The sequence below is a fragment of the Elephantulus edwardii genome, unplaced genomic scaffold (assembly GCF_000299155.1).
Source record: "Elephantulus edwardii isolate Elephantulus edwardi_28Jun2011 unplaced genomic scaffold, EleEdw1.0 scaffold00011, whole genome shotgun sequence".
In the NCBI taxonomy this organism is placed as follows: domain Eukaryota; kingdom Metazoa; phylum Chordata; class Mammalia; order Macroscelidea; family Macroscelididae; genus Elephantulus; species Elephantulus edwardii.
The window spans coordinates 4,690,976-4,711,125 of record NW_006399761.1 but is presented as its reverse complement, the minus strand read 5'-3'; the positions used below and the strand labels follow the sequence as shown (position 1 = coordinate 4,711,125).

At 47.0% G+C, this 20,150-nt stretch overlaps 1 protein-coding gene across 1 annotated transcript in view; it reads left to right on the top strand.

Moving 5' to 3' along the window:
• The window catches only part of LOC102848995 (chromosome unknown open reading frame, human C2orf61), a 40,228-nt gene extending 21,771 nt beyond the window's left edge, over positions 1-18,457 (top strand). The window contains exons 6-7 of the mRNA XM_006881010.1: positions 11,565-11,669; positions 18,341-18,457. Of these exons, the coding sequence (XP_006881072.1) occupies positions 11,565-11,669; positions 18,341-18,457 (222 nt within the window). The remainder of the gene's footprint in view (positions 1-11,564; positions 11,670-18,340) is intronic.
• The last annotated feature ends 1,693 nt before the right edge of the window (positions 18,458-20,150 follow it).

The window sequence follows — 20,150 nt, the reverse complement described above, 5'->3', positions numbered from 1 at the left end:
AAAATAAATAAATTAAAATATTAAAAAAAAAAGAAAAGAAAATTCTGTGGCCTGGAGGAAACTTTGTAAACCATCTGCTCTGTTAGGATCTGTCTTGATGATAATGTCATTCATAGAGCACTCTGGTGCTGACACAGGGCTCTCTGATGGACATGTCCTTACTCATTTACTCTTCTTCACAACCTGTTGAAGTCGTGTTTATCGTCCATTATAAAGATCAGAAAAGTGGGGTCAGTTGGCCAAAGTCACATAGTTATTTAGCAGTGAAAACAGGACTTAGAGGCCGGCCTACAGTGGTCTTGAGCCCAGAGCTCTAAGCTGTGCTGCCTAGTGAGTGAGAGTGGATCAGGTGACCTGTCTGAGAGCTGCAGGAAGTGGTGATCTGATGTGGACAAATCCAGGTGTTCGGCAGTGCACTGTCTTTGGAATCACAACCCCCCATCCCTCAGTGAGGCTTGATCATGAAGCCAAGTCTGCCTCCATAATCCTTGCAGTGGATAGAGTTCATGTGCTAGAGACCTGATGGTCCCACCTGTCAGCTTGCCTGTCAGACCCTGACACTCTAACATCTTTACAACGAACGGATGCAGCTTCGGCTCAAGCTGGGAGCCTTTCTGTACTGATTTTTCCTGACTGACCATATTCCCCCTGGGACACTCTAAAAATATTCATACTTTCTGTCATATTTCAGCAAAGCTTCTTTGTAAAAAGTTAAACCCAGCTGAGTTTAGCCAATCTCAATAGAAGATCATTCAATTCATTCTACAGATCTTTGGGGGATGTCCATCTTTGTGAAAAGAGGCTCCCTCTGATTGCATACTGGGTTAAGAAGCACATCTGGTAACTGAAAGTTGGGAGTTTGAACCCTCTGGTGCTCTGGGAGAACAGTGGTGCAGTCTGCTTTGAGAAAGACCTGCGGCCTAGGAAACACTGTGAGAGTTAGTGCTCTGTGCTGTGTGGTAGCATTGACTTAATGGCAGTGGGCTTGGTTTTTATTGGTTATACGTCCAACATCAGGCAGGTGAGAGATTTTACCAGTGCCCCCTCTGCCTGTCAAGAGCTGGAGCTTCATTGGTTCTGACAGTAAGATGTCAGTCAGTAGCTCAGTCAGTACGTTCACACACATTGAACAAATAAGAGTCCTTGATTCACAGTGCATGTGTTTGATCAGCATGGCATCAAATGGTTTAGAGTGTACAAGTTGAAACATGGCACCCAAAATTAGACACGGATGACTCACGTTTAATATTATCTGTTACCAGGAACACATGAACCTTTTCCCATCCAACAACCACCTCCAAAATTTTCCAGTGCATTCACTTGATAAGCTGCCCAGCAGTTGCCTAACACCAGGTGGAGGAAGGAGGTAAATAAAGAGAATGCTTGGGCGAGGGATTGAACATCCAGGCCCGTCTCTCAAAGGTCAAAGAAACCGAAGTTCTGTCCTTTGAGCTTTTAGGCCCAAGGCCTTTCTATGGGGCACTTGTTACTTGAGGAGTCTGAGAAGGGAGGTGGGTGTCTTTGCCCAGTTCCTGCAGCAATGTCAGGAGAATGCATAGAAGGGGTGAGAGTAAAGCGTCCCTTTGGCTAATACATCGGCCATTCATGATTTAAACATTTTTTCCCCTTCTCCTTAAAAAATATATGTGCATGTAATCATGTTTACTTTTGTTGACTCTTTTCTGCACCTCTCTCTGTCTTTTTGGAGGTGGGGTGTAGAGACCTCCCCCATGGCCTTTTTCAAATGCAAAAGAAGAAAAGGAGAAATACACGTTGATTTTGGAGGAACACTCTTTTGAGTGGTACAGCAGAGGTCTGTCTGTTTGCTCCACTGAAATAACAGCGTTGCTGCGATGGTGGACAGCTGGGCCATGCGAGAATGGTCACCCATGGTGGACAGTGTTTGGTGGAGCTCCCTGATGAAAACAAGCTTAGAAGTAGGAGGAGCCTCCACTTGCGAAATAGCTTGCCTCCAGAAACTCCTGGAGAAAGGATGAAAGTTATGCAAGTGTTCAGATCTTTTGTTCATAGGGTCACTATGAGTCACCTATGACTCGACAGCACTTAACAGCATATTGATGATAGTAGTTGAGGTGTAGGAGATGTGTCCCTGGACGGCCAGAGGAAAAGACGAGTGTATCGTGGAGGAAGTGCAACCAGGGTGCTCCGTAGAGGCACGCATGGTGGCGTTTCGTCTCACACACTTTGGGAATGCTGCTAGGAGAAGCCAGTCCTTGGAAAAAGACAGCAGCATGCTGGGCAAAGTGGAGGATCAGAAAACCCCTCAGTGAGACGGACTGACACTGTGGCAGTAACAGAGGGCTGGAGCATTTCAGAGACGGTAAGGACGGTGCAGGACAGGACAAGGTTCAGATCTGCTGTTCACAGGGTCGCCGTCGCCCTGTGTCAACTTGATGGCACCTAATAACAAGACATTGGTGACTTTATAGGTTGTCTCTCCCTTCCCCACCACGCGCTCAGAAATAATATGAGGCAACAGCAATTAGAGTGTTTTAAGCAAAGAAAAGGAACTGAAGAGGAAGAAATGTGATTCATTCCAGACATTTATTATATGCATACACTTTTTGTCATCGTCCTCAAGTTAATCCCGGGAGAGAATCTACAAAAGAAAGAAAATGAAAATTCACCAAGGTTTATAATATTCTTGTGAAAGGATCGAACTTTTAAAAAAATGTGAAAGAACACAGGTTCAGAGAAAATAAGCATAAATGTCAAATATAGAGGGTTTGTATTTATATAGGAAAACAGGTATCTCATGACTTTAACGTCCTGGTGTTGTGTGATGGGAGTGGGAACTGAGCCATAGCTGACCCTCCGGTGGGTTTTCAGAGGCCGTAATAGAACGGGGAGACCGCTCAACCTTCCCCCGGGGAGCAGCTGGTGGATTCACACCACATGTCCTGCAGTTGGCACTGCAGCTCCTCACCACCGGCCACCAGGGTTCCCTTAACATCCTGGGTTTAGTTAGTGAGGGTCACAATAACTATATGCATTTTATTTTAAAACATAAAAAATATTTGCACATTTTCATTGTTGCACATTTTCTAGCCCCCCTCCCCCAGCCCTTTCCTCAGTGCACCCCTCATTCCAGATTGTTGCCATACATATAGGGCCTAATCATAGATTCCTTTTCAACAGTCTTCCCCTCATCTGATCTGATGCAGTGTTCATTATCTGTCCAATCTTTTCCCATTCTGTCCCCAACCACACCATGTCAGTCCTATTTTATAGAACAGTGTTAAAGCAGCATTATGAAGTATTTGTCCCTTTGTGACTGAGCTATTTCACTCAACATAAAGTCTTCCAGGGACTGAATGACCGTGACCTTTGAAAGGTGAAATAACTCCAACTCATTGCCACTAAGTCAGAACTGACTCTTAGCTGACTCTCTAGTGGGTTTTCAAAGGCTATAAAATTACACAAGAGGAGACTGCCCATCTTTCTCTTGTAGAGTAGCTGGTGGATTCAAACCAGCTGCCTTTGAGTTGACAGCATAGCTCCTTACCCACTAAGCCACACAGTCCATTGTAAAGAAGCCCTATCTCAAAGTGTGGTCTTGACAGCAGCCCAATTTAGGCAGCTGGCCATTGTGAATGTACAGTAGGAGGTGCTTCTGTCCCCTTATGTTAAGTACCATCGAGCCAGTGTGACTGGCTCATAACAACCCTCTGAACAGCAGATCTGAGCCTTGCACTTCCCTGCTCCCCCTCCCCTCCTTGAAGTGTTGCAGCCTTGGTTCCAGCCACTGTGTCCATCCACCTCTCGAGGGTCTTCCCCTCTCTCTGTCACCCTCACCTTTCCCAGCATGATGTCCTTTCCAAGGACCAGCCCTCCTGACAACACACCTAAAGTTTGTGAGACAGAGTTTCTCCATCCTCGCCTCCAAGGAGCCAGGGTTGCATTTCTTCCAAGACCTGTTTGTTTGTTCTTTTGGTGGTGCACGGGCCACTCGGGACTCTTCTCCACTCACTCTACCCTAACCCTAACCCCCGACTCAGCGCAATGATCCCCTCTGAGTTAGGGAGCAGAATTCCCTCCTTCGAGGAAGCACCCTCCTGCTGAACTGCATCCATTTTTGGACCTGCGTTCTGAGCCACGTTGGCGTATGCCCTCCACCGTGCATGCTTATGCTGTCCCCTCACGCTGTCCCCTCACGCTGTCCTGGTGGGGGGGATGGTAGGGTGGGCGTGCCGGCTGCTTCTCAGCCACTGCGGGTTCCTCACGGGATCATCACTTCTGACTGAGCACGGTCTCAGCTTTGTCACAGCATTCCTGTGGCTTCTAGGATGGGAACTTGGGCCTGTATCCAATTGCCTCATGTTCCCTCAAGAGATTCCAGCAGACACACGTGGGTGGCCAGCCTTCCGTCGTTTTTTTCTGCCCAGGCTTCTGTTCACTTGGTTCAGAGAGCCACCCCATGCCTGAGGCCCCTGGAGGGCACGGCCCCTCGACGTCACATCAGACACTCCTGTAATCCAGCAGCTCCTGACTTGGAAACTTGGTATTAAGGGCCCTTGAGGCTGGAGGGGAAGAGATATCAACATGTTCCCCCCCACTCTGTGGGTGACTGTCCTGGGTGAGGAGTCAGTGGGAACGCACTTTGCATCATCTTCTGCCCCTTTGTTTTTACGGCCCCCAGGAGCCGTCAGGTTGGCCTGTGTTCACCCCATTCAGAACATTGTCTCCTGGTGATGTTTGGGGTCACACGTGCTGCTTCCATCTCCTGCCAGGAGCTGTTAAATCACAAGACTGTCAGGCTGTGATTAGCTGGCTGTTACAGACATTGGAGGGTCGAAGAGGGCAGCCCTAATTACCCTTCTCTGCCTCCTCCAGGGTCAACAGAAAGCCCACTGCATAGTCTTGTCGAGGGAGGGTCTGCTCTCTGGGGGCTGTTGTGGCTAACACCATGGGGTTCACTTGTGACCCAACCTTGCCTTTTATAAGGATGCCACAGAACATTGTTCTCTATTCTAGCCTTCCTGTTAGCTGCTGCCAAGTCAGCTCCTAACTCGTGTTCATGCCACACAGTGAAACAGCACAGTCGCGTACTGTCCTCAGGGGTTTGTCACAGGCTGGACCGTGGTGGCTCATGTCACTGACTCGTTTTTTATTTATTTATTTTTCCTTTTTTTTTAATTTTTTTCTTTTTTGACTGGTTTTGGAAGTAGGGCATGAGGCCTGTCTTCCTCGTTTGTTTCAGATGACAAGCTCTGCTGAAATCTGGACATTCACTGTTATGTCCCATCAAATCAGAGTGACCCATAGCTAACCCTCCTGTGGGTTTTCAGAGGCTGTAAATCACATGGGAGGAGATTATCCAACCTTCTCCCGTGGAGCAGCTAGTGAATTTGAACCCTGTACCTTTAAGATTGCAGCACAGCTTCATACCACTAGGCCGCAAAGGTACCTTCAGCATTGACTAGTTCTCTAGTTTTATTTTTTTTTCTCCCCACTAACTCTGCTAGATAATAATATTGACCATACCATGGACTGCTAAGAGAAGAAACAGATCTGTCCTGGAGAGGATGAACTGAGAATGCTCCTTGGAGGCAAAGATTTTGAAGCTCTGTCTGACATACTTTTGGGCATGTGGTCAGGAGGGTCCAGTCCTCGGAGGGAGACAGGCTTTGGAGGGACAGCACAAGAGAGAAAGATCCTAGATGAGATGGATTGACTCAGTGACTGGGGTAACGAGGGCAGGTGTGTCAGACAGTGAAATTGGCTCAGGATGGAGCAGGGTTCAGAGCTCTTGTACATAGGTTCACTATGAGTCACAGGTGACTTGGCACGTAACACCAACTCTTTCCTTTATTCCGTTTCCATACTCATTTATGAATACAGTTAAACATACACTTTTCCAGATTTTGTCCAAAGATAAGCAGTTCAAATCCACCAGTAGCTCTGTTGGAGAAACCTGGACAGTCTCTTCTCCTTTCTCCTCCTCCAAGCTTGTAGGCTCTGAAAACCCACTGGAGGGTCAACTGTGAGCAGTTCTGACTGGACAGCAGTGAGTTTCAGAGTTCCTGTTCAGGGGAGCTCTGGTGGCCTAGTGGCAAGGAGCTGCAACTACAATCCCAGAGGTGCATGGTTCGAATCCACCAGATGCTCTGCCGAGGAAGGAGGGACAATCTCCTCCTGTACCAGTCAGATCTGATTTGATGGTACACGCACACAAAGTAATAATAAAATAAAATAAAAAAGAGTAAAAAAAAAAAGTAAAAAAATAAAAAAAAAGAATACAACTCAGAGTTCCTGTTCATTCTTCAAAAATTAGAATATACAGTTAAGTAAATGGAGAAAAAAATACTGGTTTTTGTTTTGTTTTGGGCTGGGTGGTGGTGGTTGGTGTGTTGGTTATTTTTTTCTCCACTGAACGTGTCTCTTTTTAGGGGGAAAACGACTTAGGAACATCCCGGGCCAGTTCTATCAAAAGCTTTCCTATGCACGTATTTTTGTTTGTGTACAATTTTTTAAATGGCAAGGTGACTTTTTTAACAAGAGGTTGGTTTTCCAGTCATTCATTCACACGTGTTTTCTCGCTCCCCCAGTTCACATTGTAACACTTGTCCTGTTCCAGCTTGTGTGTCAAACATGTAATATCTAATCGTCCATTCCTTTCAGATGGTCATTCCCTTCCCCTGTTCCAGTGCAGTGTTGGTTATCTATCCATTCTCTTCCTGCCCTCCCACCCCTCCCTGCTGTATCCAGCCTATCTTTAAAACAGTGGTTTTATGCTGTATTTTCCTTCGGTTGTAGATATTTCACTCAGTCAAATGTCTTCCAGCCTTTCTATGCTGTGTAGTGTTTTACCAGGTCTTTCTTTTTCAGTGCTGCGTAATAGTCAATTGTGCGCATGTACCAGTTTCTCTTACCTATTCCTTTGTTCTTAAAAATTTTTTTTATTATTTTTATGTGCGTGTACCATCAAATCAGATCTGACTGGTACAGGAGGAGATTGCCCCTCCTTCCCCGGCAGAGCATCTGGTGGATTCGAACCTTGCGTCTCTGGGATTGCAGTGCAGCTTCTTGCCACTAGGCCACCAGAGCTCCCCTATGTTCTTAAAAATTTTATAAATTAATTGTTGAACATTTTCCTCCCTGTTCCTCCCTTTCCCCTCCTGCAGTCCACTTTGCAGTGGGTCTCTTGTTCCAGATTGTTCTCATACATATAATGCCTAATCACGTATTCCTTTCAGACAGTTCTTCTCATCTGATCTAACGCGGTATTCATTATCTATCCACTCTTTTCCTATTCTCCCCCCTAACCCTCTGTGTCTGCCCTATTTTATGACAGTGGGGTTATTCAGTATTTCTCCTTTTGTGACTGAGATATTTCACTCAACATAATGTATTCCAGGCTCCTCCATGTTGTGTAATGTCTTACAAGTTCATTTTTTCAGTGCTGTGTAATACTCCATTGTGTGAATGTACATAGTGTTTCTCTCCGTTTGTTTGTTGATGGAACCTTAAGTTGCTTCCATCTCTTTGCTGGTTTGAATAATGCAGCAATAAACATGAGTGTGGAAACATCTGTCCGAGTGCTGGCTCTGGTTTCTTTATATTCCCGGCAGTGGAATCTCTGAGTCACATGGTATTTCTATTTCCAACTCTTTGAGGAATCACCAGGCTTCCCTCCATAGTGGCTGTGTCATTTTACAGTCCCACCTGCAGTGTGTGAGCTGATCTCTCTGCATCCTCACGAGCCTTTGTTGTTTACTGCCCTGTTGAACTCTGGTGCTGCCGCTGTGGTGAGATGATAGCTCATAGTTGTTTCGATTTGCATCGTTCTAATAGCTAGTGATGATGAACATTTTTCCACGTATTTGTTGGTCATTTGACTTTCTTCTTTGGTGAAGCATCTGTTCATATATTCTGCCCATTTGTGAGTGGGTTGTTTGTCTTTCTTTTTCTTCTTTCTTTTCACTCCCTTCTTAATTTTAAATCGTGCAGTGTTCCCTTGCTCTGTTCCTACAATAGCCTCTTGATCTACGTATAGGTTTTGCATACGCACAATTAAGCGCTCTGGGATTCCTATTCTTCTCAATGTCAGCCATAACTTGTTATGGTCCACACAGTCAAATGCCTTTGCATATTCAGTAAAGCATAAATAGACATTCTTTTACTTTTCTTTATTTTCATCTAGGATCCATCTGACATCAGCAGTGATATCCCTGGTGCCATAGCCTCTTCTAAATTCTGCTGAACTTCTGGAAATGCCCTGTTCTGCCTGTTTTTGAATGATCTTCAACAGTATTTTGCTTGCATATAATATTAATAATCCTGTTCAATGATTTTCACACTCTGTTGGATCACCTTTCTTGGGAATGGGAACAAATATGGACCTCTTCCAATCCACTGGCCAGACATTTTCCCTCCAGATTTCCTGGTGAGCATACACTGGTGAGCACATTCAGGGCTGCATTTATTAACTGAAACCAATTGGTCTCTCATTTATTCTTGGGGTCTTCTTAATTTTTTTTTATAATGCCTTCAGTGTAGCTTCCCCTTCCTCCTTCATTGTCTCCTGCTCATTTGGTACTTCCTGAAATTTTTCATTGTCTCTTTTTTGGGGTACAGTGGTGTATTCTGTGATTCAGATTTAATATGATTCTGTGTATTCCCTCCATCTTCCTTTATGCTTTCTGGTGGTGGTTCATTCAATATATTGCCCATAGCATCTTTCAATATTGCTACTCTAAAGGAACTCTTATACATTGTTGGTGGGATTGTAAAATGGTACAACCATTCTGGAGGGTAGTTTGGCACTTCCTAAAAAAGCTGAACAGAGAAATTCCATATGACCCAGCTATTCAACTACTTGGAATATACCTTGAGAAAATGAAAACTGAGGCACAAACAGAGACTTGTACAACAATGTTCATAGCAGTGTTATTCACCATCCAAGAACACGGAAACAGCCCAGATGTCCAACCACCAACAAGTGGATTGAGAAACTATGGTACATTCACATAATGGAACACCATGCAGCACACAGGAACAATGAATTTTGTAAGTTATTACCTAACCTGCGAGGCACTGGAGAGCATTATGCAGAGTGAATTAACTCAGTCCCATAATGGACCTACAGCCTTCAATAAGGATTCCATTTCAACATCAAGAAAACAAAGGTCCTCACCCACTGAGCCAATAGGCAGAATCATGACAGACCAAGAAAAGATTCAAACTGTCAATGACTTGCAACTTACTTGGATCCACAATCCAAGTAATCCACACTTGGTCCTAGCATTCAGGAGCTCGGGAAATGTATTGCTTTGGGAAAGTCTGCTGTCAGGGACCTCTCCAAAATACTGAAGAGCAGTGATGTCCGTTTGCAGACTAAGGTGTTTCTGATTCAGGCTGTGGTCTTTACAATTACGTGCTATGCTTCTAGACCTGGACAATGAATAAGGATGACAAAAGAAGAATGAATGCCTTTGAGTTGTAGTGTTGGAGAAGAGTACTGAATGGCCAAAAATGAATGGCAGTACAGACTTCCAAAAGAACAAACAAGTATGTCTTGGAAAAGGTGCAACCAGAGTGCTCCTTGGAGGCAAAGATAGTGAAGCTTTGTGTCTCATGCTCTGGACATGTTGGTGGGAGAGGCCATTCCTTGGAGGGGGACATAGCGCTTGAAAAGGTGGAGGGGGCAGCCCGAGAGAGGAGGATCCCTTATGAGGTGGATTGACATGGTGGCTGCAGCGTTGGCTCGAGTGTGTTGGAGATGACGGCACAGGATAGGACAGGATCCAGGCCTGCTGTTCAGAGGGTCGCTGTGAGTCATACTTGACTTGTTGGCACTAATGGAAACAACAGCAGTGGACATGTTGGAGATGGAGACAGGGCTGCAGGATAGGCATGGTTCACGTCTGCTGTTTATAAGGTCGCTGCAAGACATAGCTGGCTTCGTGGCACCTAGCCACAACCACCACCACCTCACTTTTGAGGTGGTTAGTTTCCAAAGCCCAAGTCATTATGACAAAAAATAAAAAAGTTATGTGAAGATGAAGGGTGACTATCAGATCATACAATGGAGGGTGACTACATCATCACATAACTGCATATCACATCCCCACATAACTGCCAGGCCACTGAGGATCATGGTCCAGCCAAGTGGACACGTAGTCCTGACCACCACTACCAGGATTACGCTCCCCTCACACCACAGCGTTCATTACTGCCAGCTGGACCTTGTTGATGTGCAAAATAGTGCATGGGATATGTGTGTGTGTGTGTGTGTGTTTCTACTGTCAGATAACAGTTGATAAACGAGGAGTAAATGGGCATATACCAGACTAGACCAAAAAAGAAAAAGAAATATTCTTGTTGTCTTCATTAGAACTTACTTGATTATGAATAAGAAAACTCCCATTTCTCCCTACTTTGCTTGCTGCATACTAATATTTTCTCTTTGTGAATCACTTCTTGCTATTGTGACAAAATTGTCTTTTAAAATTGTGCTTATCCATTTAGATCAATCTTGTGGCATTACACTTTTTTTTTTTTGTGAGAAAAATTTATATTTAGAATTAGCCCACTGGACTCAGTTTAGATGATCCCAATTTTGTTGGCAACATCCAAAACATCATAATCAGGAGCAAGTCGAACATAGGCCTTCTTCTCTCCATCAGGCCTAATCAAAGTGTTGACCTTGGCCACATCAGTATCATAGAGCTTCTTTACAGCTTGTTTTATTTGGTGCTTGTTGGCCTTGATATCCACAATGAACACAAGTGTGTTGTTACCTTCTGTCTTCTTCATGGCTGACTCAGTGGTCAGGGGAAATTTGATGATGGCAGAGTGGTCAAGCTTGTTTCTCCTGGGGGCTCTCTTCCGGGGGTATCTGGGCTGCCTTCAGAGTCTCACTGTCTTAGGCCGCTGGAAGGTGGGTGACGTGTGGATCTTCTTTTTTTTTTGGCTGTGGACACCCTTCAGGACTGCCTTCTTGGCCTTTAATGCCTTTGCTTTGGCTTCAGTTTTGGGAGGGGCAGGGGCTTCCTTCTTCGCTTTCAGCGCCATCTTCATAGAAAGGGTCTCTCGCATTGCGCTTTTTTTAAGAAAAAAAAAAGTTTAGGTAAAAGTTTACAGAGCACATTAGTCTCTCATTCTGCAATTTACTCATTCATGGGACTTCTATCTGTGAATTGCTGCCAATACTTCCTTGGAGCAACATAGTATCTGTTGCATTTGTATGAAAGGATGAGTTTTATGAAGCAGGGTCACTGTGAGCCATTTGGGGGCCGGGGGGCTAATGTGAGAAGGGTCCTGTGTTGAGGACAGGCCCCCAGGCTGGGGAAGTCTAGTAGGAACAGGAGGAGACGTTGACAGGTCACTTACTTGCCGTGGATTGTCATGGAGTCCCACCTGGGCAGGTACAGCTCCCATTCATTCCTGTTCACAGAGAGTTCTCCCAGGTCACAGCTTAACAAGATCTTCCCCACCCCAATTTTTCTACATACCACTGTGATTCCTAGCTTTATTTACGAAAGGTGAAATAAAACCTTAAAATAGTATTAATAATGAAACACTTTATTTTTTTTTAACAGCATGAAGGCCCAGGTCCAGGCCATTATGACTTGAAAGCACCAGCTACATGTTCTGTGACTTCTTGCTTCCAATCCAGAGTCCCTCGCTTCTTGACCGCCCGATCGGTAAGTGCTGTGTGTTGAGGGTTGATGGTCTTTGTGGCTGTGGGTGGAGGCGGGATGGGACTGGTGAAGGGGCAGGGTAGGGACGCACAGGGGGTGGCGTCCAGCAAGCCCTCGGGCAGGTCAGGCTTCGAGTGGCTCCGAGCTGAAAGGCTGAGTTACGGCGCCGTTGAGAACAGCTGGCACAGTAACTGACCATCGATGTTCTGATCCGGGTGCGATGTTCTGATCTGGGTGCGATGTTCTGATCCGGATGCGTGGTAGGACATTTTATTGATCGGAACCAAGCATGGGGGAGGGCCTGACTTTCTGTGTGTGGTTTCTGGGAGCCCAAGGAAGGGAAGTGTGGGAGCAGAAACATTTAATGGGGGACTGAAGGAGACCATGATACCTTGAGCAGTCAACCTGTATTCACAGACTTGGGGTAGACAGGGAAGACATTCAAATCCACAAAGAAGATGGATTCTGGGGGTGTCCAGAAGGCCCCAGAGTCCTGGAGAAGAGCAAGAAAGAGGCAGAAGGAGCATGTGGAGCTTTTGTCCAGTGCTGTTTGTTGTTGTTTTTTTTAATGCTGAAAGGCATTCATCTCCACGGCCCTGCTGCCCAAGTCCCCAAGACTTACTGGTATGTGAACTCATTTGCGATAGTTAAGGTGACAGAATCCTACAAATTCTACCTGTAAGAAACTTAGTCCCTGAGGTGCAAATGGAAGCATAAGAGGGTGTGGGAGACGAGAGACTGAGGGTTGATGAGAAGTGGAGGGGAGGCGAGAGGTGGAGGGGAGATAAGAGATTGAGGGACATGGGAGGTTGAGGGGTGATGACAGGTTACGGGAGAGGCGACCTTGTCTTGGGACTGGGTGGCGGTTGGCAGGTGCCACCACGGTCTGCGCCTGCATTATCACCCCCCGCCCCGACTCCTCGGTGGTGACCAGGCCATTTCCTGTGGAGCCTGCAGTGTTGGCAGATGTGTGGCCTGGGCCCGGTGTACTCTAGAGGCCCTGGCAGGACAATGAGAGGGTGACAGGCTGGTGAGTCCCTGAGGCCGATCCTCATAGCTTGGTGGCGTGTCTGGCGCCCACGGGCATGGCCTTCTCAGGAGGACTGACTCCGGCTCCTCAGATTCCCAGGAACCCGACAGCAGAGCCGTGGCAGCGCCCAGCGGGCCTGTGAGGCTGCAGTATGGAGCAGGTTTCGTTCTGTGGTCTGTGGGGTCACTTTGAGCTGGAACCAACTCTGTGGCTCCTGACAAGGTTGAGGGGACGTGAGGGGAGCTGGCACCTGAGCCTGCGGGTCTGCAGAGTCTCTGGTAGAAAAATCTTCATTTTCACCAACGACACCCCACAGGTTGCTCAGTGACCTGGGAGCCGAGGTGCCCAGCTGGGTGGTCGGCACCAGCCGCCTTCCGTGGGCCGTCCAGGGCCTCACCTGCGTGCTGGCTCCTGATGGAGGCCGCCGCTTCCTGTGACGGCCAGGCCCTGGTGAGATTTCCACGCTGCCTCTGCTCTTGGCACAGGACGCATCCTGTCATTGCTGGCGGCCGGTGCGGGCACTGAGCTCATTCTCACTGGGTTGACATCTGTCCCCTCCCAGCCTGATCCAGTTTCCACTCCCCGTCTCCTGAAGAGACAGCCAACTGCAAGGAAGCACGGGGTGACAGATAGGTGCTCGCCGCTGGCCTGGCACGGTGCTGTCTGTCTGTCCCAGAGTGGAGGGACTGGGTGAGCTTCACACCCACCTCCTGTGCACCTCCTCCGAGGCCCCTTGAGTGCTGAGCTGCAGTGAGCGCGTGGCCAAGGAGGACCACTGGAGCTCAGGTCTGTTGACCTCCAGAGGGCTTTCCTTTCTTACTATCCTGATGTGGCTCAGGCAGATTCAAGATGAAAAACTCTCTTGAGTTTCAAGAATGTGTGTGAGCACTATACATGGGGGGAAAAGGGAGTTCTGAGAGTCTAGTGGGTCAGGAGTTGCACCGTCAATACAAAGGGTAAGCAGTTTGAGTCCACCAGGGTTCTGAGGAGGGAGATGGCCAGTCTGCCCCTGTGCTGTTTTCAGTGTCTGCAAACCCGCCGGAGGGTCAGCCCGGAGTCAGTTCCAACTCCACAGCCATGAGAAGACCTCACAGCCTGCTACGCGTCTATGGCAGAGGAGAAGCTTTGCTTAAATAAATGGCAAAATAGTTTTTCTTTTCTTCAAGACATGGCTTTTAAAATTTTTTAATATTTTTTATTATTATTTTTTCGTGTGTGTACCCTCAAATTGGATCTGACTGGTACAGGAGGAGATTGTCCCTACTTCTTCAGCAGAGTGTCTGGTGGATTTGAACCACATGCCTCTGGGGTTGCAGTGCAGCTTCTTGCCACTAGGCCACCAGAGCTCGCAAGACATGGCTTTTTAAACTTACAAGTCCTGGATCCCTTGGAAATGCTGTGGCTCAGGATCGCAGACCCTGGTTGAGAAGCACCTGTGCTGTCTCATCTTAACAGGAATGGAGACACACGGGAGTTTGGGAGGCTATTTAGTTTCAGGGTGAAACCATGAAGGTCCAGAATTCATTCCCTCCAGCCCCTTGTCACTAGATTGGAGGAGAGATGATGGCATTCTGAGAACAGGAACTGCCTGGGCGGTGTGCCGTTTGGGAGACTGAGGTATTACCAGGACATGTCACTGCCTCCTCCGGGATCGTATGATTCATACTTAACCTGATGGCACCTAACGACATGGATATTGATTGTGGATCCAAAGAAAATGAAATCATTGATAACTTCGTCTTTTCTCCGTCTACCACAATTTTATCTACTGATCTGGTGGGAGGGGTTTTGTTTTCATGGTGTGGAGGTGAAATCCATATTGAAGGCTATGCCTACAGAGAGCTCTTCATTAGATCAAGTTCGAGAGGTGACCCCGTGAGCAACAGCTGTGACCCCTGACCCATCCTGCCCCACTTCCATCATCTCCGACACACTTGTGCCCATTGCTACATTCGCTGTGTCAGTCCATCTGAGTGTCTTTCTCTTTCTTGCTGACTCTACCTTTCTAAGCATGATGACCCCTTCCGAGGACCTGCCCCTCCTAACGACACGTGCACAGTATGTGAGATGAATTTCACCATTCTTGTCGCTGCACCTTCTCTAAGAACCCCCCCCATCTATCTAATTTTTTTACAATCCGTGGGATATTCAGTACTCTTCTCTGACACCGCAACTCGAGGACATAATTTCTTCTGTCATCCTTATTCATTGTCCAGCATTCAGATACGTAGCAGGTGATTGAAAGACTATGGCACACCTTGGTCTCTAAACTGACATCATTGCTCTTCAGGACTTGGGAGAGGTGCCTGACTTTCCCAATGCAGTATGTCTGCTGATCTCCTGACTTCTGATACCAAGTGTGTTGATTGTGGATCCAAGCACGGTGAAACAGGTGACATCTTCAACCTTTTATCCATCATGATCTTGCCTGTGGGTCCAGTGGGGAGGATTTTTGTCTTTTTGATGTTGAGATATAATCCAGAATAAAGACTGTTGTTCTTGATCTGCAAGCATTTCAGGTACTCCTTGCTTTCAGCAAGCAAAGTTGTATAACACAAGGTGTTGATGAGTTTTCCTCTGATCTTGACATCTACTTTCTGCTTCATAAGGTGAGCTTCTAGAATGATTTCCTCAGGATACAAATTCAGTCGATATGGAGAAAGAATACAACCCTGATTCAAACTGTTTTTTATTTTAAACCATGTAGCATTGCCTTGCTCTGTTCAGACAACAGCTTCTTGATCCAGGTTTCACATGATCCTGACTAAGTGCTCTGGGATTCCCATTCTTCTCAATGTTAGCCCAAATTTGTTATGAGCCACAGAGTCAAATGTCTTTGCTTAGTTGATAAAGCAAAAATACACAGTCTTCTGGTACTCTCTGCTTTCAGCCAGCATCTATCTGACATCAGCAATGATACCTCTTCTAAACTGGTCTGAACTTCTGGCAATTCTCTGTCAGTGTCCTGTTCTAGCTGGTTTTGTTTGCTCTTCAGAAATATCTTGGATGCATATGGTATTAATGATATTATTTGATAATTTCCATATTCTATTGGAGCTCCCTTTTGAGAATGGGAACAAATACAGATTGCCTCCAGTCAGTTGGCCAGATAGTTGTCTTCCAAATTTCCCAGCACAGATGGTGAGCATGTCCAGAACTGCATGTTAGTTGAAACTTGTTAGTATCCCATCAGTCACTGAGGCACTGTTTTTTTCCACCAATGCCTTCAATGCAGCTTTTCTTATCGCCTCTGGCTCTTGTCATGTGCTGCAACTTGAAATATTTCAATGGCAACCACTTCTTTTTGGTACAGTGATTCTGTGAATTCCCTCCATCTTTGCTTGTTGCTTCAATTTTCCCCAGGGGTTAGAGCCAGTCTCTTTCTTCAGTGACCGTGAGCCCAGGGCTAGCAGCCAGTAGGGCCCAGAGGAGGAACCAGCCAGGACTTGGTCACAGGAGCCTGCTGTTGCCTGGAGTGAGGCAGGACCAGAGAGGACTGCCGTGCACCATGGCATTTACCTGATTGTTTCTATGATTTGCTGTTATAGGTACAACACCTATCTGTCAGTTTGTTTTACTGGAGGGGGCTGGGGTGGTGTGCGGTGTGCGGTGGTGATTTACATGTTGCTACTTATTTTATTTGCACATATGCTTATTTGGCCTCTGTGGCAGATACTTTCCCAGTACCATGCTGAGTTAATTGCTGCAACTGTGGAGGACCCTGTGGAATCAGGGAATGTGGTGCCTCATACTTCATTTTTTCTTCTATCTCCTTGAAGAATGCGCTTTCTAGAATTGCTATTGTCACAGTGCTCAGTCTTCCAGTGTGTAAACAGGGAATATTTTCCCATTTAATTAAGTTTCCTATTGTTTCTCAAAAGGAACTCTGGTGGCTTAGTGGTAAGGGATTGTGCTGCCAACCCAAAGGTACGCAGTTCAAATCCACCCGCTGCTTGGTGGGAGAAAGATGGGATTATATGTCCTCTGAAATCTCAATGGAGGGTCAGCCATAAATCAATTCCAACTCAGCAGTACACAACACAACTTGTATTGCTCGAGTATATATATGTTTATTGCACAGTATTATCAGCACAGCCCTTGTCTGTTGGTTGGCTGTTCTGGGATAACGTGTAGGTCACGGTGCTGCTGGAAGCTAAACTACCATGGTTTCCAAGGCCAGGAAGGTCACCCATGGTGCACAGGTTTCAACAGAGCTCCTGATCAAGACAGACGAAGGAGCAGGATTGATCTTCTGCTTCTGAATTAACAAGCCTTCAAAAAATCCTATGAACAATAGAGGAACACGGCTATCGTGTTAGAGCCCAGATGGGAAGTCACTCAAAAATGAGGAGAAACAGCTAAATAACGGTTGAATAACTGGGCCATGGAATGCACGAAGTGTGGCTATAGGAATAGTGGAAGTTGTCAGAAAGGAAGCAAAATGCATGAAGACAGACGTTCTAGGCTTTAGTTAGCTGAAGTGGACTGGTCTGGGCCCCTTTGAACCAAACTGTGGTTTACTGTGCTGGCAGTGAAAAGTTGAAGAATGGTGTTGCATGCATAGTTAAAAAGACAATTCTATGGTAGTAGCAGTCAAGAAGTCAGAAGATGTCTGCTATGAAGGACCTTTCCAGCGTGCTAAAGAGCAAGGCTGTCAGGTTAAAGACTAAGGTACACCCGGTCTAGGCCGTGGTCTTCTCATTTGCTTCCGATGTGATCTGAAAGTTGGACCATAAATAAAGGTGACAGAAGAGTTGATGCCTCTGAATTGTGCTGTTGGAGAAGAGTCTAGACTATACCACAGCGAAAAGGACGAACAGGTCCGTCTTGGAGAAGGTGCAACTAGGGTGCACCTTAGAGGTGAGGAAGGAGCAACTTCATCTCACATCCTGAGGCATATTGCTGGGAGGGACCTTTAGAAGAGGACATCTTAGGTGAGCTCAGGTGGCCTAGGGGCAAGAAGCTGCACTGCAATCCCAGAGGTGAGTGGTTCAAATCCACAAAATGCTGTGCTGGAGAAGGAGGGATAATCTCCTCCTGTACCAGTCAGATCTGATTTGACGGTACGCACAATTTAAAAAAACAAAAAACAAAACATCTTACGTAAAAGGAAGTGGACAGAGACCAGAGTCCTTGGAAAAGGATATCACGCTGGGAAAGGTGGAACGTCGGAGAAAAGAGCGGAAGGCTCTCAGCAAGGTGGACTGACACAGTGACCGCGTGAACATGGAGAGGTGAGGATGTGCGCGGTGGGGCAGCGTTCAGATCTGTGGTTCTTGAGTCACAGTCAACATGGTGGCACCTAAGCGCATCAGCAGCTACGCCGGGGGCCCTGGAAGCATGGTCTGCATCAGTGTCCCGAAGGGGGTCCCTCTTTGTTTCAGACCTAACAGCTGATCTGCAGAAGAAAGAAGGGTAGTCTCCTCCTGTGTGATTTACTGGGGAGGAAATTTTTTTTCAGTGAGAGTGTCAGCTCCGACCGTGTTCTGACTGAAGGCCCTGCAGAAAGTCTGGGGTCTCATGTCCCTCTGCAGGGGTCTCCTCAGCCACATCAAAGTCTGCAGTCACTACCAGGCGCAGCAGGGCCTGGGACCTTGACGACACCATCTGTCTCACAAACCCCTGCTTTCTGTTCTGTTTCTAGAAAACACCAGGCCCCGGCGCATACACAGCTTCAGTACAGTATCCTAAACAGTCCCCGTCCGTGGCCAGGATGGGCCGAGAACACAGCCTCTTCTTCAACAACACAATCGGCTTTTAGAATAAAGTGCCAAATACTTCATGTTCTAGCAAGTTCCCGGGTTTAAACCTTTGGCTTTGTTTTGTTTATTCTTTGCAAAGGACCCCAACTGGGCAAAGACCAAAAGTGAAAATATTTTACTGAACTACTGAGGCAGGATGTGGACCCACAAGGAAGGCTGCAGGTGAAGGTGGGTGGGGAGATTGAGGGTCCCCAAGAGGCCCCTCTTCCCTGGAGCTCAGGGCAGACCAGCCTGTGCACAAGTGTCCCAGACCAAACTGGAAGTTTCCAAAATCGATACTAAATTCTTTAAACCCATCTTGCCCCTCCCCCCTTTAGAGTAATTTTTACAGGAGGAGATTGCCCCGCCTTCTCCAGGGGAGCATCTGGTGGATTCAAACCATGCACCTTAGGGATTGCAGTGCAGCTTCTTGCCACCAGGCCACCAGAGCTCTCTAGTTTTGTTATATTTTAAGACTAGTCCTCTCTTGTTAGCCGTTGTCAGATGTGCATTGGAACCAAGAAGAGGTCTTTATCATCTCCCTGACTTTATTCAAGTTCACGCCCAAGCAGGACATTCCTTGAGGGCAGGAGCCCACCTGGTGGAAGGTCAGGCGGTGTCTGGGGAGGCAGTTCCTGTCCAGCTTTGAACAGATGGCTGCAGGGCAAAGAGCTTCCAAAGGTGCTTTCCAAGTGGGTCAGAGATCCCTGTGTGGGCAGAGTGAGGGCTGGGGTTCCCAGGACAATGTCTCCTCCAGGAACGAGTGTCCAGGTAGGTGGCACCAGGCACTCCGGAAGGAGCAAGGAGGGTCACTGGTGGAAAGTTAGAGGAGACTTTCAAACTAATGTGGAGATGACGGTGTATTATGTTGTAAATATTTAGCTGAAAGTTGGAAAATGAATAAGGATGACAGTGGAAGAATCAATGCCTTTAAGTTGTGGTGTTAAAGAATACTAAATATTTCAAGGATTACCCAAAGAACAAACAAATCCATCTTCTAGGAATTGCAACCAGGGTGCTCCTTTGAGGCAAGGAACAGTGTCTCCTACTTTGGATATGTTGTAAGGAGAGGCCAGTCCTTGGGAAAAGACATCATGTCGGGACAGATGGAGGCCTGTTAAAGAGAGGAATACCCTCAGTAAAATGACTTGTCACATGGGCGTGTGCATGTGGGGATGGGACAGGACAGGGCAAGGGTCAGGGCTGTTGTCATTAGACGGGTCAGCCCCCACCACCACCCGCGGGATGAGAGCCGGTCTCTCTCTGATGCCCAGAGGCCTCTCTCCTCCTCCCTCAGGCCTGTCTTTTTACTCCCTCTGCTGATGGATATACCTGCCTCTTCATGTGCACAGGACCAAACATGGCTACCTCAGCCCGTCCTCACCCCAGCTCCTGGGTCAGCTGTCTGAAACCATGCATCTTTGGTCCCATTCTCAGATTTCCAGGAGAGGTATTCTAATTGGCTAACGTGGGTCCCAGGCCCACCTGACAGATCAGAAGGGCCCACGACCTTCATGAAGACTTTGTGTGTGTGGTGTCTAGTAGATTTGGATTGGACTGTAGCTGGGCATGTTCCCAGCATCCTTACAAGAATGAAGACTGTTAGAATCAAGCAGGGAGGGACTGTCTGGATGGACCTGGTGGAAGGCTGGGGGCCTGCAGAGATTCTGGGAGGTGGCCCCACTGGAGGGCGTTCTGCAGGGCCAGCTGGTC